The 18,568-nt window shown below is 39.2% G+C and overlaps 1 protein-coding gene across 10 annotated transcripts in view; it reads right to left on the minus strand.

Moving 5' to 3' along the window:
• Positions 1-18,568, minus strand: part of LOC120897907 (SLIT-ROBO Rho GTPase-activating protein 1-like) — a 32,730-nt gene that overhangs the window by 5,366 nt on the left and 8,796 nt on the right. For 7 of the 10 annotated variants that reach the window (XR_005738597.1, XM_040303134.1, XM_040303112.1 and 4 more), the window contains 11 exons: positions 5,298-5,481; positions 5,049-5,214; positions 4,630-4,980; positions 4,056-4,544; positions 3,699-3,966; positions 3,412-3,624; positions 3,222-3,327; positions 2,913-3,137; positions 2,600-2,771; positions 2,447-2,526; positions 1,754-2,375 (listed from right to left, as the gene is read on the minus strand). Coding sequence is in view for 9 of the 10 variants with exons in the window: in XM_040303134.1 (XP_040159068.1) it covers positions 1,754-2,375; positions 2,447-2,526; positions 2,600-2,771; positions 2,913-3,137; positions 3,222-3,327; positions 3,412-3,624; positions 3,699-3,966; positions 4,056-4,544; positions 4,630-4,980; positions 5,049-5,214; positions 5,298-5,481 (2,876 nt within the window). In the remaining variant the exon portion in view is untranslated. The other 3 variants (XM_040303179.1, XM_040303162.1, XM_040303170.1) reach the window with 3 other exon arrangements.

Consider the following 18,568-nt stretch of genomic DNA (forward strand, 5'->3'; position numbering starts at 1 on the left):
TGCACCGATGATTATCGAATCTTTGTTATTCAAATATTATTTTTAACTTTGATTAAATTATAAATTAGGATGTACGCATAATAGATACGGTTCTGGAAGCATTATTAAGTGGCGTTTCACTGCAAGTTTAAGCAACGTTATGTGGTTGTTAGTAAGCGTGGTGAAATGGATAAAGAAATTCTTTTTATTTCTAGGCAAGTGCTAAGACGTCAGTAAATCAATCTAAAAAGCTAATAGTTTTATGTATGTAAACATACGCTCACCTCTCGTACATTTAAAAGCCTGGAAACTGTGGACGTTGCTCGATGATTTATGAAAAATACTTAAAATCGATTCACAAAAAAAGATACATAGCAATAGGTATATTTACCAAAAACGATAGGAAGCGACTGAATGAATGTAAACACCATCGACATACCAAACAAAATAGCTCAAAACGTTTGGTCTAGTCAGATCGCAACATTTCAATCTCAGTTTGTTAATATTACAACAACAAATGGAACTAGAGGTACAAGTTTGATTACGGATGAATGTATAATTCACGTGATGTTTAAAGTTTATTCCTCGAGCTTAGACTTTACCTACGTTCGTCATTTTTGTGCTTCTACTTTGCTTTAATAACTAGTGTGCTTCATCATATGTAATATGACGTGAAAAGCTGCCTTTTATTTATTTTTAGTCTATTTGCATGCAAACAGTGTAACTAAACGTATGTTTTTAATTAGTTATCATTGTCATGTTTTTCTTCCTTTTATTGACTGACAGCATCAAAAAGGTCAATTGTAATAAAACGAAAAGTGGCACTCTTTTTTGTTTTGTTTTGATCGATTGCATATCTAGTGTTAGTGTTCTATTAGCTAAATAATACACGGTGTCTAATATGTTTCCTTATTCAACATATGCTTTAGAACTAAACATTTTACATCCACTGTGTGTACTGTCCTGTCCTTGCTTTCAAATGTGTCGATGTTTATATACATATACATGTTCTGTATCAATCCACTACTGTCTTTATTTGATGCAAAAGAGACAGATGGTAGCAACTAACACCAAGAAAGAACAAAATTCGCGGGGAAAAATAGGCATCTACGGCGCAACACATTGAATGAAAGAATTATTACTAAACGTATTAAACAAACACTCACATGCAATTTAAGGATCATTAACTTTTCTAGATTCCTAATCTATTATCCTTAAACCCTAACTCGATAATCAATACAGTAGCAATAACTACACAGAAATAGGCGCGTTTATACTGCAATTGACTTACATCGTACAATAATGCTAATAAAAGAAAATTCTTAGCCCAGAGATCTTAATTACAAACAATGGCTCATAACACATTTGTTTGCTTAAATCTGTTTTTCTAACTGAGAATGTGTATGACTGTAGGTTCATTTGCACCTACATATTTGAAGAGGATATTATTAAACGGATAAGTAAGTATTATTAAACGTTATGACGCTTTAGTTTCAGTTACTTAAATGCATAAACAAACAAATAGCACGATCGCGTCACTCACTGTTTTGAAGACAAAAACTGAATGGATAGAGCTTTGTTCAGGATGCACACAACGTTGCAAACACAAGTAACATTGAACGCATGGTAAAAAGCGGTACACAAACAACGATAACAAGCAAATACGGCTGTATGAGAAGCACGGAACATTCAAAGGTAAGGGGAATGAACTCCAAAATATTGCAACAAAATACAACAAAAAGATATTGTAGCATTATACAGTTGTCTCCAGTACCTCGTATGTGAAAAGAGCCATGTCTTCGACAAACTCGAAAGAGTTTTCGAACGAGTGCGGTTCGTCGTGGTAGCTGTATGGCGATGCTTTCAGGTGATCCACACTATCATAGTGTATGAAGTCGGTATCCTTTCGTTCATTGCCCAACTTTTCGCCAATCAGCGGAGGAGCATGGTGTGTCGATGGCAACGGTGGCTGATGTGTTACTATCGCAATAGATTGCTGTGGAGGCTGTGACTGAGAAGATGTAGAATGGTGGCCAGATGAGCCTCCTTGTGAAGAATTCTGAATTGTTTGATATTGCGGATGCCCGGGAGAAGGCAATGACGTTTGAATTAATCCGGCAGAAGTTCCCGCGGCTCCACTGCCACTAGGTGTACCACCAGCTGCAGTTGTCGCACCATTGCCAGTTGCACTGTGTCCACCGGCAGATGCCGTTGTAGCGCTTATAGTCGAAGCGGTATAATCACTACCGCACGTTATATTCGAGAGGGTGTTCGAGTTTTGTGTACAAATCGAAAGTTGACTGTTAAGTGAAATGTTTCCACTGGGACGACGCTTTCGGACGGATTCTTCTGAACTGGAAGATTTCAAATGTTCACTTTTATCGCGCTCTTCATCCCTGAAACACAAGAATAGCAACGCATGAGTAAATCATTGACATCATTTTTCAACCAATAGTAAAATACTGACTTGATTTTTAGCGATATGTACTTATCTGGAATAAGTCCAGTTTTACCGTTTACTGCACCTCGCCACCAATCGTTGGAAACCTTTGTCGGTGGTAAAAGATAAAAATACGCATTAAAACGATTTACCTTGCACTACAAGCAGTGGTGAACGCACCTGATTGTACAGTATCACAGTATCCCCTTTCCGTAACGATAATTCCCTCTCGGAACGTGCATTGAAATCAAACTGAACGATTGCTTCAAATGTGTCTGACTCATCCTCTGATGGATACACTTCTGAATCCGGATCTTCCGACACTTGCTCTGTGGGTGAGTCTCCAACATCACTGAGGAACAAAATTCAAAATTAAAGATTTGATTTGAAATAAAGATTTGATTACAATAACAAACAATTCATAAACAAAGAAAAAAAACATAAATCAAAATTTAGTGTATTTTTGTAAACATTAAAAAGAAAGTAAACATACATGTCTTCAAACGTTTCTGAAGTGATAAACTTTTCGTAATGAATTCCACCAAGATCCTTCGGGAAGAGTTCTGCATGATGGACAATGATGTTCTTTATCAGCTCATTTACTTGATTCTGATACTGCACTTGGTCTTTATCCTCGGGCGCTGGCATCAGTGTGGGACCAAAACAGATTGCCAAGTTGTAAGCATCCATCATATTTTCATCGGAATATTCTGATAAGCTATGGGTACAAAGTGGTGCTTGCATTATTGTATGTGCTCGTTTCGGTTATATACTTTGGCGTAACTGCTCTACTCATACTTACTGGTTCAAAAATGCGAAAAGATACCGAATAACCACTACAACTGACTTTGGGAGACTTTGGAAAAACTTTCTTATACCCGATACGATATCTTGCTTGGATTCAAGCTCTGCAAAGAGATCAAACATAATGGATCATTCTCATTTTGATGGTTTGCAAGTAATTCGACCAAGGTTGTTTGTAAGTTACTTACGTGCCAGTTGAACGAAATGATCAAAGTAAATTAAAGGAAACAGTGGTTCTCGAAGTTCGCGTAAATACAGTTTCAACACACCAGCGACAGAATTGATATCGGACGCATCGGTCATTTCAGCTAGCGGATCGTCACCTCGTTCAAAGGCTTCTTTAAAGTTACTTATTTCTACTTGAGATCCTGAAACACGGAATATGCCTTGGTGATGTAAACCTAAACATCGAAGGAAATAGTTAATATGTGTGTTACAAGTTGAAACATTCGTGCCAAATAAACTAATAATTTACCAAAAAGATTGATGACTCTGATGCAGCTTCGCACAATGAGCGGAATTTCTTCCCCCGAAACTTCCAAGTATTCCTCAAGCGAACCACCGAACAGTTTTGGTCGACCCGATTTGTTCATACGACCGATACGCTTCCGTTTCGGGACGTTCGATTTTGTAAGGGTATCTGTTTTGATAGCTGAATCTTTTGCCAAAGCGTTCCGCAGGTATTCTGCTTTTGAATCTAACCGCGCTATTCGCGATGTTGCAAGAATGTATTCGCGAATTTTCTATTGAAACAAACAAAACAATCAACACATACATTTTGAAATTATTAAAGAGCAGAGTCCCACCACATCTTAGACTTTTCCTTCCTTACCGTTATGTAGAATTCTTCTATTTCATTTTTGTCTGATCGCAGTTTTACGGACGTATTTTCGGGCTTCTGAAAAGCAACCGCACCGTCACCGAAAGCACTAGTACAATCATAATCCTTAGTATTGAGTATGTCAAGCAGATTGATTTCAGCTGTTTCCAGGGTTTTCCAAATTTCCTCCGATTCCATACGCAAATTGTTCACGCGCTGTTCTAGCTGCATAAGCCGAGATTCCATTTCTTGATGCAACGCTTTTTGCAGCTCCGGTTCTACATCTTCGTCCTGTCCCTGGAACTCTAACCGTTTTGGAATCATAAAAGCTGCACTGTGTTGTTCAAGAAATTTCTGTTTGTCCGCCCGACTGTCCATTGAGTTGACGATATGTGATAGGGTTTCGGCATTATGTAGCACCGCTCGACAACGACCCTGATCTGCGGAAACGTGCATCAGCAGTGCACGCGAGACGACCGAATGAAAACCCAGATCCATACACTGAAATTATATCAACATCATCCAACTATAATCCAACCCATCCGACATAAACACAATCTCCCTGTTTGTGTGTACAAATACTTACATCAATTAGATCGCTCAAGTCTTCGACAAAATATTTGTGGATCGTCGTATTGGAAGCTTCCAGGCACAGCTGATACTCGTTCTTTGCCTTGAGCGCCTTCAGTCTTGCGTCTGTGTACTTGTTTTTTCTTTTCAGTACCTCTTTCTCGATCAAACGATACTTTTTGCTACGCTCCAGCTTTTCCTTCGGCACACTCTGCTGCAGCTTCATCCGCTGGTTTTCAGCAAGTCGCAACTTTTTTTCTGCTTCCTTTGCTTCCGTTTGCAACGTGTGGTACGTTTTCATGTTCGTGTGCAGTTCTTGTAAAATTCGCAATATTTCAACGTGCGTTTCAAACCCAATTTCTCGACACTGAAAAATCAAAGTATATACTTTAACACTACTGCTCTAGATTTCCACCGAAATGGTTGTTTCCATACCTTTCTGTAGATACGTTGAACGTCGTCCCACACTGTCTGCAAACGTGCTACCAAATGTGTAGAGTAAATCTCCGACATTGCTGCATGATCCCTAGATAGGGATTTGGTTTGATTGACAAGCTGTTGCCAGCAAGAGTAAGAAGAGAACATTGGCCATTGCTCACGCCTGAAAACGAAAATAAATCGACAGCAAGAGATAAGTAGTCTACTACATTTGTTGGGGAAGAATTATTTCTTCAAGTAACTTACTTTTGCCGCTGCTCTTTGTGTCGAAGCTGCAAGCTTTTAGCTAGCTTGTCCAAGCTCTTGCTGTAATCAAGTTCTACCTCGCCTCGTCGTCGAAAAAAATCTTGCAGCTCTTGTACGAGCGCAATCTGTGCTTCCATGCGAACATCCAGAAATTTGAGCTGCTCGTTCAGCTGTTGTCTGATATCTGCAATTGAAAAGAAAGGAACAACTTGTCATTTTTTGCAAATTCTTCGAAATATACAAACATATCTTAAGTGAACATTTCCGTTCTGGTATATTTACGATTAATAGTTTCGGGAATAAGCATATCAATTCAAAAATTGTCATTTCCACGACAGATTTTGTTCATTTAAAAGTTTCATGAAAAATATTAAAATCCTATCGAACTTTTTAAAATAAAAATTGAAATAATACAATAATATTATTAAAAGTAATTTTAAGCTCTTTTCCATTCCAAATATTAAAAATTATAATTTCATCATGGTGGCTCCCGGAAAAGTAAACTTCCTAAGTAAATAACAAGGAGTAACAATTCGGTTATGTTCTACGTACATGTATCGTATATTCCGGATAATGTGCAGTATGCATGAAACTAACTATCATTTTAAATGCTCAGTTTTGTTTCGTTTACTCCAACAATTTCGTATTTCAAACCCGCTACAGACCAAGTTCAAACTGCATCCCTTTTATTATACTATCCTCGTTCTTCGGTGATGAGTCACCGTGTATTGTGGATTACTGATTCGTTCGTAAAAGGCCGGGCCGGGCAGCGGGGGCACATTCTCCCTTTAATCTTTCGTTGTGTTACGTCGAAGCAAAGAACCAGGAAATACACCACACCCCACTCGAAGAGCGTTCTTGACAAAACATTCATTTCTCCCCTAATAGAATCGGGTCCGATTTGTTTTGCAGCTGCTGTTCAGAAAACTTACACTGAAACGCCCTCCTACGCATGCACGTTCTTTACGCGTTTTCGTGGAAAAACGATGATTTTAAATAAGACATTATTCGATAAATTTTGCTTGCATCCGATCAACATCGACCAAAAAACGACTAAATAATTACCAAACACTGAAACTGTATCATTTGTTTTATAATTTAGTTTAATTACATATTTTGGCGAAGCTTTTCGTCACTGTTTTTAGCTCTCTTCTCATGCACTCCGCCCCCGCACTCAAACGTAAACGAAAGTTAGGTTCAATGTATTCGTAAGATTTTGTGACACGCACATGTACATCAACACGAACTGTTGTAATGCCAGATGATGCGGGAGGCAAAGTAAGGCACTCGATTCACGCAACTGCAACGAGTAAAACAGGCATCAGACTTCAGCAGGTCATCAGCACCAGTGATGCTCTCATTGACAATCACACACATTGGCATATGGTTTGCTAAGTAATTCATTCAATTATGCATATGCAACGTTTGAATGACAATACACCTTTGATTTGCTTCTGCGCTACGCTCTTACCATTTGCATATGCAGAATAGTCACCCATTTCCGGTGTAACACACATATTCTACCGAAAATAATTGCAAAACAAAGAAAACAATGTCAAAATAGCCTTGGTGCACACAAATTAAAATTTAAATTATTACTAAATCGACATTTACTATTTCAACAGTAAACGTATTCATGCGATCTATAAGAAATAACTGAATTGTTCTATTTGGAGATGACGCAATAAAACGGTCGTTATGTATAATCAGAAAAGTATTCAACTCAACCACAATTTCAAATAAAACAAATTCACATACAAAACGTGTGCTCTTTGCAATAGTAGCTTTAGAAAACATATTACCTGGAAAGACATCCCGAAATTCGGGACTCGGTTGATGGATCCATCCATTACGTTGCTGTATAATGCATTGAAACATGTTTTGTCCGCTGAATAACACTGGTTTAAATTTCGAGTTGTTCTTTTCTCGTCTTGAGAATCACTATTAGTTTTTCTTACGCAGCAGATAATATTATTTTAGCTGTATCACTTTTGTATAAAAAAAACGTCCAGGAACAATCGATTTCAATTAATTAATATTTTTACACAAAAATTTACAATACACTGGACACTAAACTGGAAGAGTATTTCAGCACGCGTATAATAAATACAATCCCACAAATCATTTATACCGACAACTGTTACACAATAATATAAATTCTTTGGAAAAATGAAATCAAGAATGGTTTAATCTCAACACACCGCCCATGCAGCTGTGTGAACTTTAAACTTACAATAAAGATTGCGCTTTCGAACCAAAGAAACACCAAAGAACATCACTATTGTAAACTATGCTGCGTCTTCGACTCTCTTATCAATGCTTACACACTTTAAACTCACACTATTCACGCTTCGACTTGGGCATTGGCTGGTGCGGACTAATGCACTCACAAAATATAACTAAACCATCATCATCTCGCTTGGGCACTCGAGTAGCTGTACCATTTTTTAAGCCACAACTAATTTGTACTTGCATGAAGAGTGATGCACACCAAATATTATTTCAATTCCGGCGGTCTGGCCTCTACTGTGTCCTTTGCGCTCTGTTCTGTTCTCCACAGCGGTAACTAAATCACCACAACAACGGCGAAAGTGCGTCCCGCTAATACACACATACAGACACACACACACAAGCACACCGCGTTAAAATTTGTTCACACCGGAAGCTCTAACCTATGGACAAACGTACCGTCGTCGTGATTGTCTGCTCCGACAAACGGAACCAGATTCTTCGATTTCTCTCCGTCATTCTCAACTGCATTCTAAGCATGAATGAATGAATGAATGGTGCACGCATTCAGAAAACTGCCCGATGCGCATGCCTAACACTACAACACTACACAACAATCCAAAGGCCGTCGACTTGTGAAGACCTTTGTGGACGTTTGTTGCTGGCGGATATTTGAAACGACACAGATGTCGATCAGCAAACCTATGGAGGGAGTGAGTAATGCCGCACACACTTGCGTACGTACGTACTGGGAATGGTTTTCTTCAGCTGTGTTTTTGTTTTGATTGCTGCTGCCCAAGTAAATAACAAAATCTCCGCCCAACGACTTGGGGAAGACTGTCGGCTCGATCTGTTGGCTCGGGAAAATATTGTAAGCTCTCAACAACAAGCTACAACACTATTTTAAGCACGCGTGCTTCTAAATGAAGAAACCAACCTATCGCACATTTCAACCATCATTGGCTTCAACCCCAATTTGGCGTGACGACCATCAAGCTCTTTATGCATTGGCCGTAGGAACTTTACGTTCTTGAGAAGTAATCGTTTCTACCAGCTATTAACCTGTGTGAGCATCCGGTCCGCTAAACGGAAAAGGGTAAAACGCAATTACAAATCACAATTGAGATGGTTTTACTGGCAGCGCATCCGACAACAACAACAACAAGGGGCAAAGCATCGGGAAAATGAAAGTTTCCTCTATAACACCATCACACCACACTCACAGATTGGTTATGGTTGAAAAAATGCATGCGCTCTCAGATTAGTTGTGATTAAAAAAATTTAAAGTGAAAGTACCACTGTTGCAATGCTCACCTCACCGCTTCTCTCTATACTCTTCAAGCGGGTGGCCAATCCATCCTGACCTATAACGAATTGTTGCAAAAATTCAAAAGCGGTACAAGCATGCACCCACCACCGCTATTATCTGCGCAAAATGTTTTTGTTGTAGTTGCTGTTGTTCGTTTTACCTTCATTCTTTGTTGTACTTTGTTGTAACCATTTTACCGAAATAATATTTAATCTTCTTTACACAAGTGTCTGGACTAAGCCGTCTAAATAATGTTTTATATCATATTGCAGTTTTAGTTTTTTAACAAATCATGTTGTTATTAGTTGGAAACATTTGCACTACTTTGTTGCTATACAGACCAAGTTCAGTAACAAATGAGCGATTCAGTGTCCAGAGGTTTCATTTCTATACCATCTCTTTTGATTGACACACGGCAGCAATGATACGAAGACGCTGCAAGTGAAAAGAAACCCCCTATCATAGCTACACCGCATGTCCATGGTCGTTTCGTTTGGTTTGGTTGTGGTGATCTAGAGATGCATTTCTGAACCGTGGCAAAATCGATGTCACTCGTCATACGAGCTTAGTGGGAATGAGAAGTACTCAATCAATCGAACGATCACCATTCAATAATTAACTGCACCATGCTGCTCTCCGCTTAGATGCTTCACCGATCACCACGCTGACATTTGCACCTGTACCGTTTGGTGCGATCGAGCGATCTCTTCGAAAACAACAACATCCAAAAGCACACACACACACTCCCTCTCTCTCACACACACACACACAAACACCGCACGTTACCAAAGTCAGCCAACCATTACGCAATTTCTCCGACTTTCTCATCCGACAAAATATATTCGCACCCTGAACTGGAGTCCAGGAGGGTGTGTGTGAGTGTGATGTGTGTTGTATTGAAGCATACACAACAAAACAGAAAGAAAGCGATGCAAGATCTTACATGCATAAATGACACTCGCCATAAACACGACGATGATAAAATACGCTTGCAGCCACCTGGACGTGATATGTTTTGTTACATCAGCAAAACTGTTTTCATTTGGCATAAAAAAAAACAACTTGTCTGCAACGATGATCACCCAGCCGTTGGACAGTTTTACCATAAATGTTTTCATTGCTTCCGGTTTTTTAGGCTGGAAACGGTTACGATTGCGACAAAACAAAATGCCGTTACTTCCGTACCATTATTTTTCTTGTTTGGGTGCTGAAGACTTCTAAATAGTTTTACATAAGAGGAACCAACACGTCTCAGGAAATAACGTATTAACCAAATTTAAAAACGTTCTCTTAGATACAAAAGAAACATTTTATACAAAAACATATAATCGAATTGTTACTGGGGTTTGAAATAGTGAATCGATGGCAGCATACAGATATAACATGTACCATCTCTTTACAGGGTTTCCAAGCCAGTTTTGAATGTAAACATTGTTACAGGGTTTTGCAAGTCACTTTCGAATGTACGCATAATTATTCACCGCATCCAAGATATTTTTCAGCAGATGTAAGTTGCTTTGATTTCATTTCCTTCACAATAATTTTTAATTTCTTTAGCATGATTTTCAACACTTCGATCCGGCTTCAAACCCCGGTGAAAAACGATGGTCCGGCTTCAAACCCCGGTGAAAAACGATGGTAGTAGCCCGTTGAAGTTGAATGTTTGGACCGGTCTGGTGGTACAGTCGTCAACTCGAACGCGCCCATCATGGGTTCAAGCCCCAAATAGACTGTGCTCCCAAACGTATGACTTGATTATCCTGCTATGGTAATCAATGTCAGCGCCTACACGCACGGTCCAAAACAGCCTAAGTCATACAAAATCATGAAAAAGTCTGCGCTCTTTTGTTCCGGCGTCCTCGTGAAGTTTACCGAGCCGAACCGAATAGTTGTGTTCGATAAACATGTGTGCGTATCAGGTAGAGCAGCATTTGTACTGCTTACCTGCCGTATGCCGCTGTGATACCGAGCGAGACGCATAGACAACGCATGTGCAGCCAGCCGTGAGGAAATTTTTCTGTGTCTCTTTTGCTTTGTCCTTGCCTTTTGATCCTGACGAGTGAAGCATGCATACCTTTCGGGTACGTTCGGGGTATAAGCTCTGTCCCTCACATGTTAATGGTGAAGATAGAATCGTATGCCATCGGCTCTGCATTCGAGCGTGGGCAGGCCCGTGGACGCCGTCTGTTCGCACACAATAAGTCACTAGAAGTCAAGCTCACTTCACTAGTGGGCACAGACAGGCCTTGACCGACAACCGGTTGTTGTGCCAAAGAAAAAAGAAGAAAGGATAACAATGTTTACATTCGAAACTGACTAGGCAAACCCTGTATTCATTTCAATGCCGCATATAATAGCATAGACAGGGTAAAACTATACAGCGCTATCTTTTGGAATCTCGGCCAAACTGATAAGGCTAGTTAGAATAACTATGACCAACGGCACTTGCTAGGTGAAGTTGGAAAACTCTAAGGGCCTTTTGCCTTAAGCCTCAGCCACCAAAGGTCTGCGCCAAGGGGCGATCTGGCCTGTCTCCTATTCAACTTAGCGGTAGAGAGGGCCATCCGGTACACGAGAATAGAGACTTTGGGAACCATATTCTATAAGTCAACCCACATCCTGGCATACATTGATGATGTATTTGTTCTCCGTATGGCAAAAGACTTGTGTCCGTAAGGACCCCATGTGTCTTAAAGCTATCTACTGTAGCATCATAAGACCAGTGCTCGAGTATACCACCGTGGTCTGGAACCCCTCGACCCAGCACCTATCAGATCAACAGGAATCCATCCAACGTAAACTCTCCCGTTATTCAGTTTCCCTACTACCATAAGAACCTGGCTGTTAGCATCCGTCATATGAGGATTGTCTCATGCTCATTGGCCAGGATAGGCGACAAATTGCTTAGCATCTATTTGTAGCAGGCCTGCTAACTGGTAACATTGACAGCCCTATACTGCTTGAGCTACACGACCTATAACTATAAGCCCAAACGGTACCACTACGCCCATGACCACTGTTCGTGATCCCCCGTTGTCACACCAATTATGGATCAGGTGACCCTTAACCATCCATGAGCAGTTCGTTCAATGAGGTTTACACACTGTTCGACTTTAACAGTTCGGTACAATCTTTCAAAGGCAGACTGTTCACCAGGTGACCTCAAACATATTGTGAACCATTCTTATTCAATTTTCTGGTATTTCTGTTGCAACATTCATCTATAAGGACCAGGATTCTTTATGTCATCATTGATCTGTGGCACTTCTATGTAGCTGAAGCCGGTCAAGGAAACGAGCAGGCGGCAAAGAACCTAGGCTTGTACATCAATCATTCTAACAAAGACCTCTCTACTAAAAAATCCAAACTTACGTAGGAGTGACGTAACGTTAGGCGGACGCAGTTTTAAAGTCGTACAAGATTTCACCTATCTCGGGTCAAAGGTTAGCACCGACAGCGCTGGATGGATGCTGTAAGAAACTGGCTGCCAACCATTATTTAGCCTGAGAAAGTAGTTCACCTCAAATAACCTGTCGCAATGGACAAAGCTGCGACTTTATAGTACCAGTACCTTTATAGTACCAGTAATCACATACACCTCTGCGACATGAACACTGTGAAACCTTCTTCGTCACATTCGAGAAGAAGATGCTCAGAAGGATTTTTGGCCCCTTACATGTGGAAGACCAATGAAGGAGCCGATACATCGACGATCTTGTTGTCGTTCAGCATATCAAGCTCACCAGCAGGCTCCAGTGTGTTGGTCATGTTATACACATGGATCCGGTCGACCCAGCCCGTAATGTCATTTTAGGCCGTCCACAAGGACAGAGGGGATGTGGTATGCCTAAGTTGAGGTGGAAAGATACCCTGAATGGTTCCACCATCAAGGATTGTAGGATTGTTATCAGTTTGTAATCATTTCTTCTTCTTTGGCTCAACAACCGTTGTCGGTCAAGGCCTGCCTTTACCTCTTGTGGGTTTGGCTTTCAGTGACTAATTGATTTCCCCCCATAGCAGGATGGTCAATCCTACGTATGGCGGCACGGTCTATTCGGGGCTTGAACCCATGACGGGCATGTTGTTAAGTCGTACGAGTTGACGACTGTACTACGAGACCGGCCTAATAGTTGTGTGATCATTTATGTTGTGTTAATAGATTAAAACCTTTTTTTTTTTTTTTGGTTTGGTAAATATTATGAAGGTGATGAAGGTGACAAATGATATAATATCATACGATACATATAAATAAACAATTTTTCTTACTAACTAACTAATCCGGCACTAAAACCCATTTTAGCGGTAGGTCATTCGTTTTTTACACACTTCATATTCCATTCAAAAATGGGAACCATTAAATACTTCAACAATTCGAATTTGTATCCTATACAGTAGAACCCCTCGTAATGAGTTTTGCGTAGTCCAATTTACCACTTTTCCTCCTGACAATAGTTTTCTATTAAACAATGTTTAGTATCGAAGCTCTTATATGCCTCAGCAATAATCAAAATTAAATTAATGCACAAACACGCATCAGGAACACAAATTGTATTGCTCCTTATGCGAACTATTACGCGTTAATCTTCTTCTTCATTGGCTACAACAACCGTTGCCGGTTAAAGGCCTGTCTTTACCACCACTAGTGTTAAAGGCCTCCCTTTACCACCACTAGTGGGCTTAGCTTTCAGTCAGTCTCTTACTGGTTTACACATAGCAGGATAGTCAGTCCTACTATGAGAGCACGGTCCAATCGGGGCTTGAATCCATGATGGGCATGTAGTTAAGTTGTACGAGTTGACGACTATACCACCAGACCGGCCTAACTTCATTCAACTCGTTAATAGAGCTGGTTAAATTGGGTTTGAGCATTAATATTTGCTCGTTAAGCTCGTATTCAGCGGAGATTCACAATGAAATGCATTTAATTTATTATTTCAACATGTTGTATAATCTAAATAGTTGGGGAACATAATTTCTTCTTTTTTTGTGTAACATAAGCTATATTTGGATTAATAATTCATGAAATTCAGAAAAAAAAACAGAAATACACGTTTAATTTCACTCACGCTTAAACCCTGACTTTATGCAAAAAATCCGCAACGCACTAATTGCTTTCTCTAACTCTATCTCCAGTAAGTAACTCATATGATTGCTATATTGTGCAATAGTTGTTCATACCTTTTTTACAATGATTTGGCATCAGATATTTACGGCTAGAGAAGGAATTTAGTTAATCTACAAATAATGAAGATTCTATTATCATTATGATTTGTTTGCACTGCATTTTACCATTTTTACAAAATAAGAGTAATTATAATAGTTTTGTCTTATTCAATAGAAGTGTGATTCAACACATTCATGTAACGTACATTCATCATCCATATATCAATGTGTTTGTAGAAAATACAAAATACTGCGCCATTTATTGCTTCATATCACATATATTACATCGGCTGCAACATTTTTCATACAGATCCTGTTATATATGTGCGATACAACAGCCACAGATAGAAAAGGAAAATTTCTCTAACACCACTACCAGTGCAAATAAAGGTTGACTGTGTGTTGCACGAGGATAGAAAGCGACAACAGTGACAAGACCATGGCAATAAAAAACAAGTTTTCCCTAGCACTGCACACGCGAAAAGTGGTGCATTCGTATATCAAAAGGAGTTTATCATCACTCAATATATCCATGATATCGCCATGACATGACAGCAGCGTGTTTGGATTCATCCATCAACATCTCTACTTACTCCACTATTTCAGTCCTCTGTTGTTGTTTTTTTTTCGTTGTGCTTAGCAGCTAGTCTTCAAGTGCAATGAAAAATACTCTCGCCTTTAGCATGTGTTAATGTTAGTGGGTGTATTGGAAATGAAATGCTTCTGTTTACGTATAGCTCATATTTGATGTTATTTCAATAGGATCAATTTTCTAACAAAATAAATAGAATTTAATAAATAATAGATTTATTTACGCTAGATATATGTTAAGTCAATAACGTTGCTTGGTCCTTGTTATCCGTGTATTTGAAATGCCGATTAACAAGATAGTATTGTTTGTATGTGTTGGTCTGCGTATTGTGTATGTCAAAGATAAATCAGTTAAAACAAATAGAAAAAAAACAACGACGAACAAATGCGATAATTACACAAGATAAAATTGCAGATAAGATACAATCAAATAAAGCCATGCACGTTTTGTTTCATTCCACCAACCCAAAAGCGTTACTTTCATTTACCCCACGCAATCGAAAATAATTACGAGAATTCTTCATGCCTTGCTGTTTTAATAGCCCAAACACACTAATAACTAAACACAATTTGCACAACTATTAAAAGATATGGCACATTGTTTATGTTTATCTCTACATTATGTTTATACTAGTTGTTAGTTAGTAGTGAACAGATAAAAAAATAATCATTTGAACTCAAATCGGTCTACCGGTCGATGTTACTAGACCCAAAAGATTCCCTTAAAATTATATTAAAATTACCAAACATTAGTATCATTTAGGCACATCGCTTCATCATGATGAAACTCATGTTCCGGAAATAAGCAATGTACGAAAGGCAACACACAACGATCAACGTTGGTTATTCTTCGCCAACTCTCGATTTTGTTTCAGATTTTTGTTCTCTTGCGCACATCCTCTCTTCAGCAACATAATGTACTTTTTTCTCACTGCACTGTGGCGGTGGTCTCACGGAAGTCTCTCAACATAGCACAACTTAAAACATCTTGTTTCTCGCTCCTGATGCTGCTAACAATGGATTAAATCGATTTTTGATGCTGTGTTTTTTCTACCCTTATATTTCATAACACATCTTGAGTTGTACTATAATAATTGCAAATAGCAAACTCTGAAACCATTGTAAAACACGGTCAAAATCATACAATTCTTGAAATGCCTTTTGCGCTTCAAAAGTAGCATTCGTAGGAAATAGCTGCAATCGATCAAAAAACCATCCGCAATTATATTGCAATCTGTGAAATAGGTTCCAAGTGAAACCTTCATAATTTTAACATAAAAAATGAATAATGATTTTCCTATTCTTTCTTTATATATTTTCTTAATCTTCAAAGGCTTCATGTTTCCGGATAAAACCTGCTGTCAACTCTCGCACAACATCAAAGCACGATGTAAACGTTCGCATGCACAGATTTGCCGTTACCATTTGTGCTCGGGAAACAGTCAATCAGATTGAAAGTAATTTGAGAGGCATCATTTACGACGTAGAATATCAATTTACTTTTTGGGCAAGCTCATTTTTGCCATTTTACCACAGCACCGTTTCATTCAAACGTTTGATTATACCGATCAGTCTATTTTTAAACTCCAAACTACGATTACTTTGCACAACCGCACACAACAACAGTTACCAACTAGCACTTATCAAACGTGCATTACATTTTCTGACACTCAGGTTTTTCTATTTCAACGCAATGGTTTCGATCTTTAACAGCACAGTTGCACCAATCATCATACAGGATGCCTCTGTATCATTATTGTTATCATTGACATTATTAAAATACTGCTGTAATCACCAAACTTGCACCACACAAAGGATTAGAGATTTTCCAATCGGCACGCCCGTTACGTTTTTCTCGACTCGTCGTGCTCTTGAAGCAACATCCTCATTGAGCAGAATTTTCCGTAGCAATCCAGCTGTGAGAGAGCTTTTCTGTTGTATTCCTGAGCCTACTACTGACTCTGAGCTGAGGAAGTGACGTCGTACTGCTGGATGCTGTTTATTCAAGCCAAGGGCCTTCCAGTGAGCGTGAAGTACAATTTGGTATACAATAAAACCAACCCATGCTATGCTGCTAGGCAAATTTATTGCTCACTGCCAATTCGAATCCAGGCTGAGAGAGGCAGAGAGACAGGCAGAATAAAAACACACATTTCCTGACAAACACTCACTACTATGAGCCCTTTCTTCAACACAGCGCAATTGGACAAAATTTTTGTCTTTCAAAAGAATATTGCTAACAATAACAATAAGGCATAACTTTCACAACAATCAGTTTAGATTAGAAGACATATTTTCGTTGCTATTGATTACACGCAAAACATAACACTTTGAAACTGTTTGCAATCAACTTAAACACTTTACACTTTCTTTCATTCGCACTTTCTTAATCTTATACATCGGAGTCCACATGAGCACCCTGAGTTTGTTATTTGCTTATATTTCCTGTTTTAACTTCTACATTCCAATGCGAAAAAGAACACAGAACATTGCCAAACGCCGCTAAACTTTACCGGACACAAAGCTTAAGGAAAGAATCGCATGGCTTCGACACACAAGCGCAACACCAACCACCAGCATCCGTGTTTTCATGGAAACAATAACCTACTCTGTTTCAAACACGACCTCCACCAACTTCATCGAACAACGTTCCGCTTCAACTAATGCGTGTGCGTGAGAGATGGTGTCTCTACATTTTCTCTCATATGCTCGCTATGTTTCGCTAACGCCGAAGAGACGAAGGTGTACGTGAGCACGGTTTATGTTGCGATGCATGGACCTTTGTTAAATTGGTATATGTGCGTTGCGTGACTAGCGAGTGTGAGTTATATCGCAACCTACAATACCGCACAAACACAAACGCAGTCTGTCCGAAAACATGCAGCCAACACCATCTTGAGCATTAAACCACACCACATAAACCCAACAGCAATATTTAAATCAAACGGCAGGGGATGTGGCCGACCGTTGTGCTTTTACTAAAAACAGAAATCGGGCCCTACAATTTGGAAACGAACAAAAAAAAACACATTTCAAAGGTTTTCCATTTCTATTCGCACAATGCTACTCAATAATTTATATTAACACGTAACGCGCTGATGTTTATCAACAAATGACTGTTGCGGTTTTAGTATTTGTGTTTCGGCTTTCCTCACCCTTTCCCGTTTTCATTCTCTGAAATTATGTGCAAAACACCATGACTAGTCAATTTTTTGTCAATTGATGTATGTTATGTTTCTTCAATTTCTACAACCTATTTATAGATATAAATTTTCTATAACTATATTATTTTATACCCTATTATTGAAGACGGAAGCTAGCATATTTAGCAATAACATGCTTTTTATTTCGCATATAAAAAATAATAATACTTACTTTAATGACTTTTTAATAGTTGTTCTCGAGTATTTGTAATTTACAGTTCAATTTTCCATGGTCATCTTGCCTGAGAAATACGCAGTATCCCTTAAGGACCCATGGTACACCCGTCAACTCGCATTGCGCAACAACAACCTCATCATGGGTTCAAGACCCACTTTGGACCATGTCCCCCCCCCCCCATACCTTTGATTTACTATCCTGCTGAGGATAATCAGTAAATCATTTGAGAGACAAACCCATTAGTAATGATACAACAAGGGCGACTTATCTTGACCGAAAACGGTTGTAACGCCAAAGAAGAAAAATACATTATTTTTTTACCGATAAAATGTTGGGAGACCTGGAGACCAACCGTCCTGCGCAGGATAGAATGTCCTGCGCAGGATAGAATGTCCTGCGTATGGCGAGCTCGATACACACGAGACCTGAATACATGACGGATATGATGTGAAGTCGTAGGGCTTCACGGCTGTATTTGTATCACGGGACCCGAAGCAACGATTTCAGCAAATTAATAATGTTTTGGATAGTGTTTATAAAACCTCCTAGAACATAAACGGAGATTATACGGCAATTGACGAAATTGACGGTGCAGCTG

Source organism: Anopheles arabiensis, chromosome 2 (genome assembly GCF_016920715.1).
Source record: "Anopheles arabiensis isolate DONGOLA chromosome 2, AaraD3, whole genome shotgun sequence".
Lineage (NCBI taxonomy): Eukaryota > Metazoa > Arthropoda > Insecta > Diptera > Culicidae > Anopheles > Anopheles arabiensis.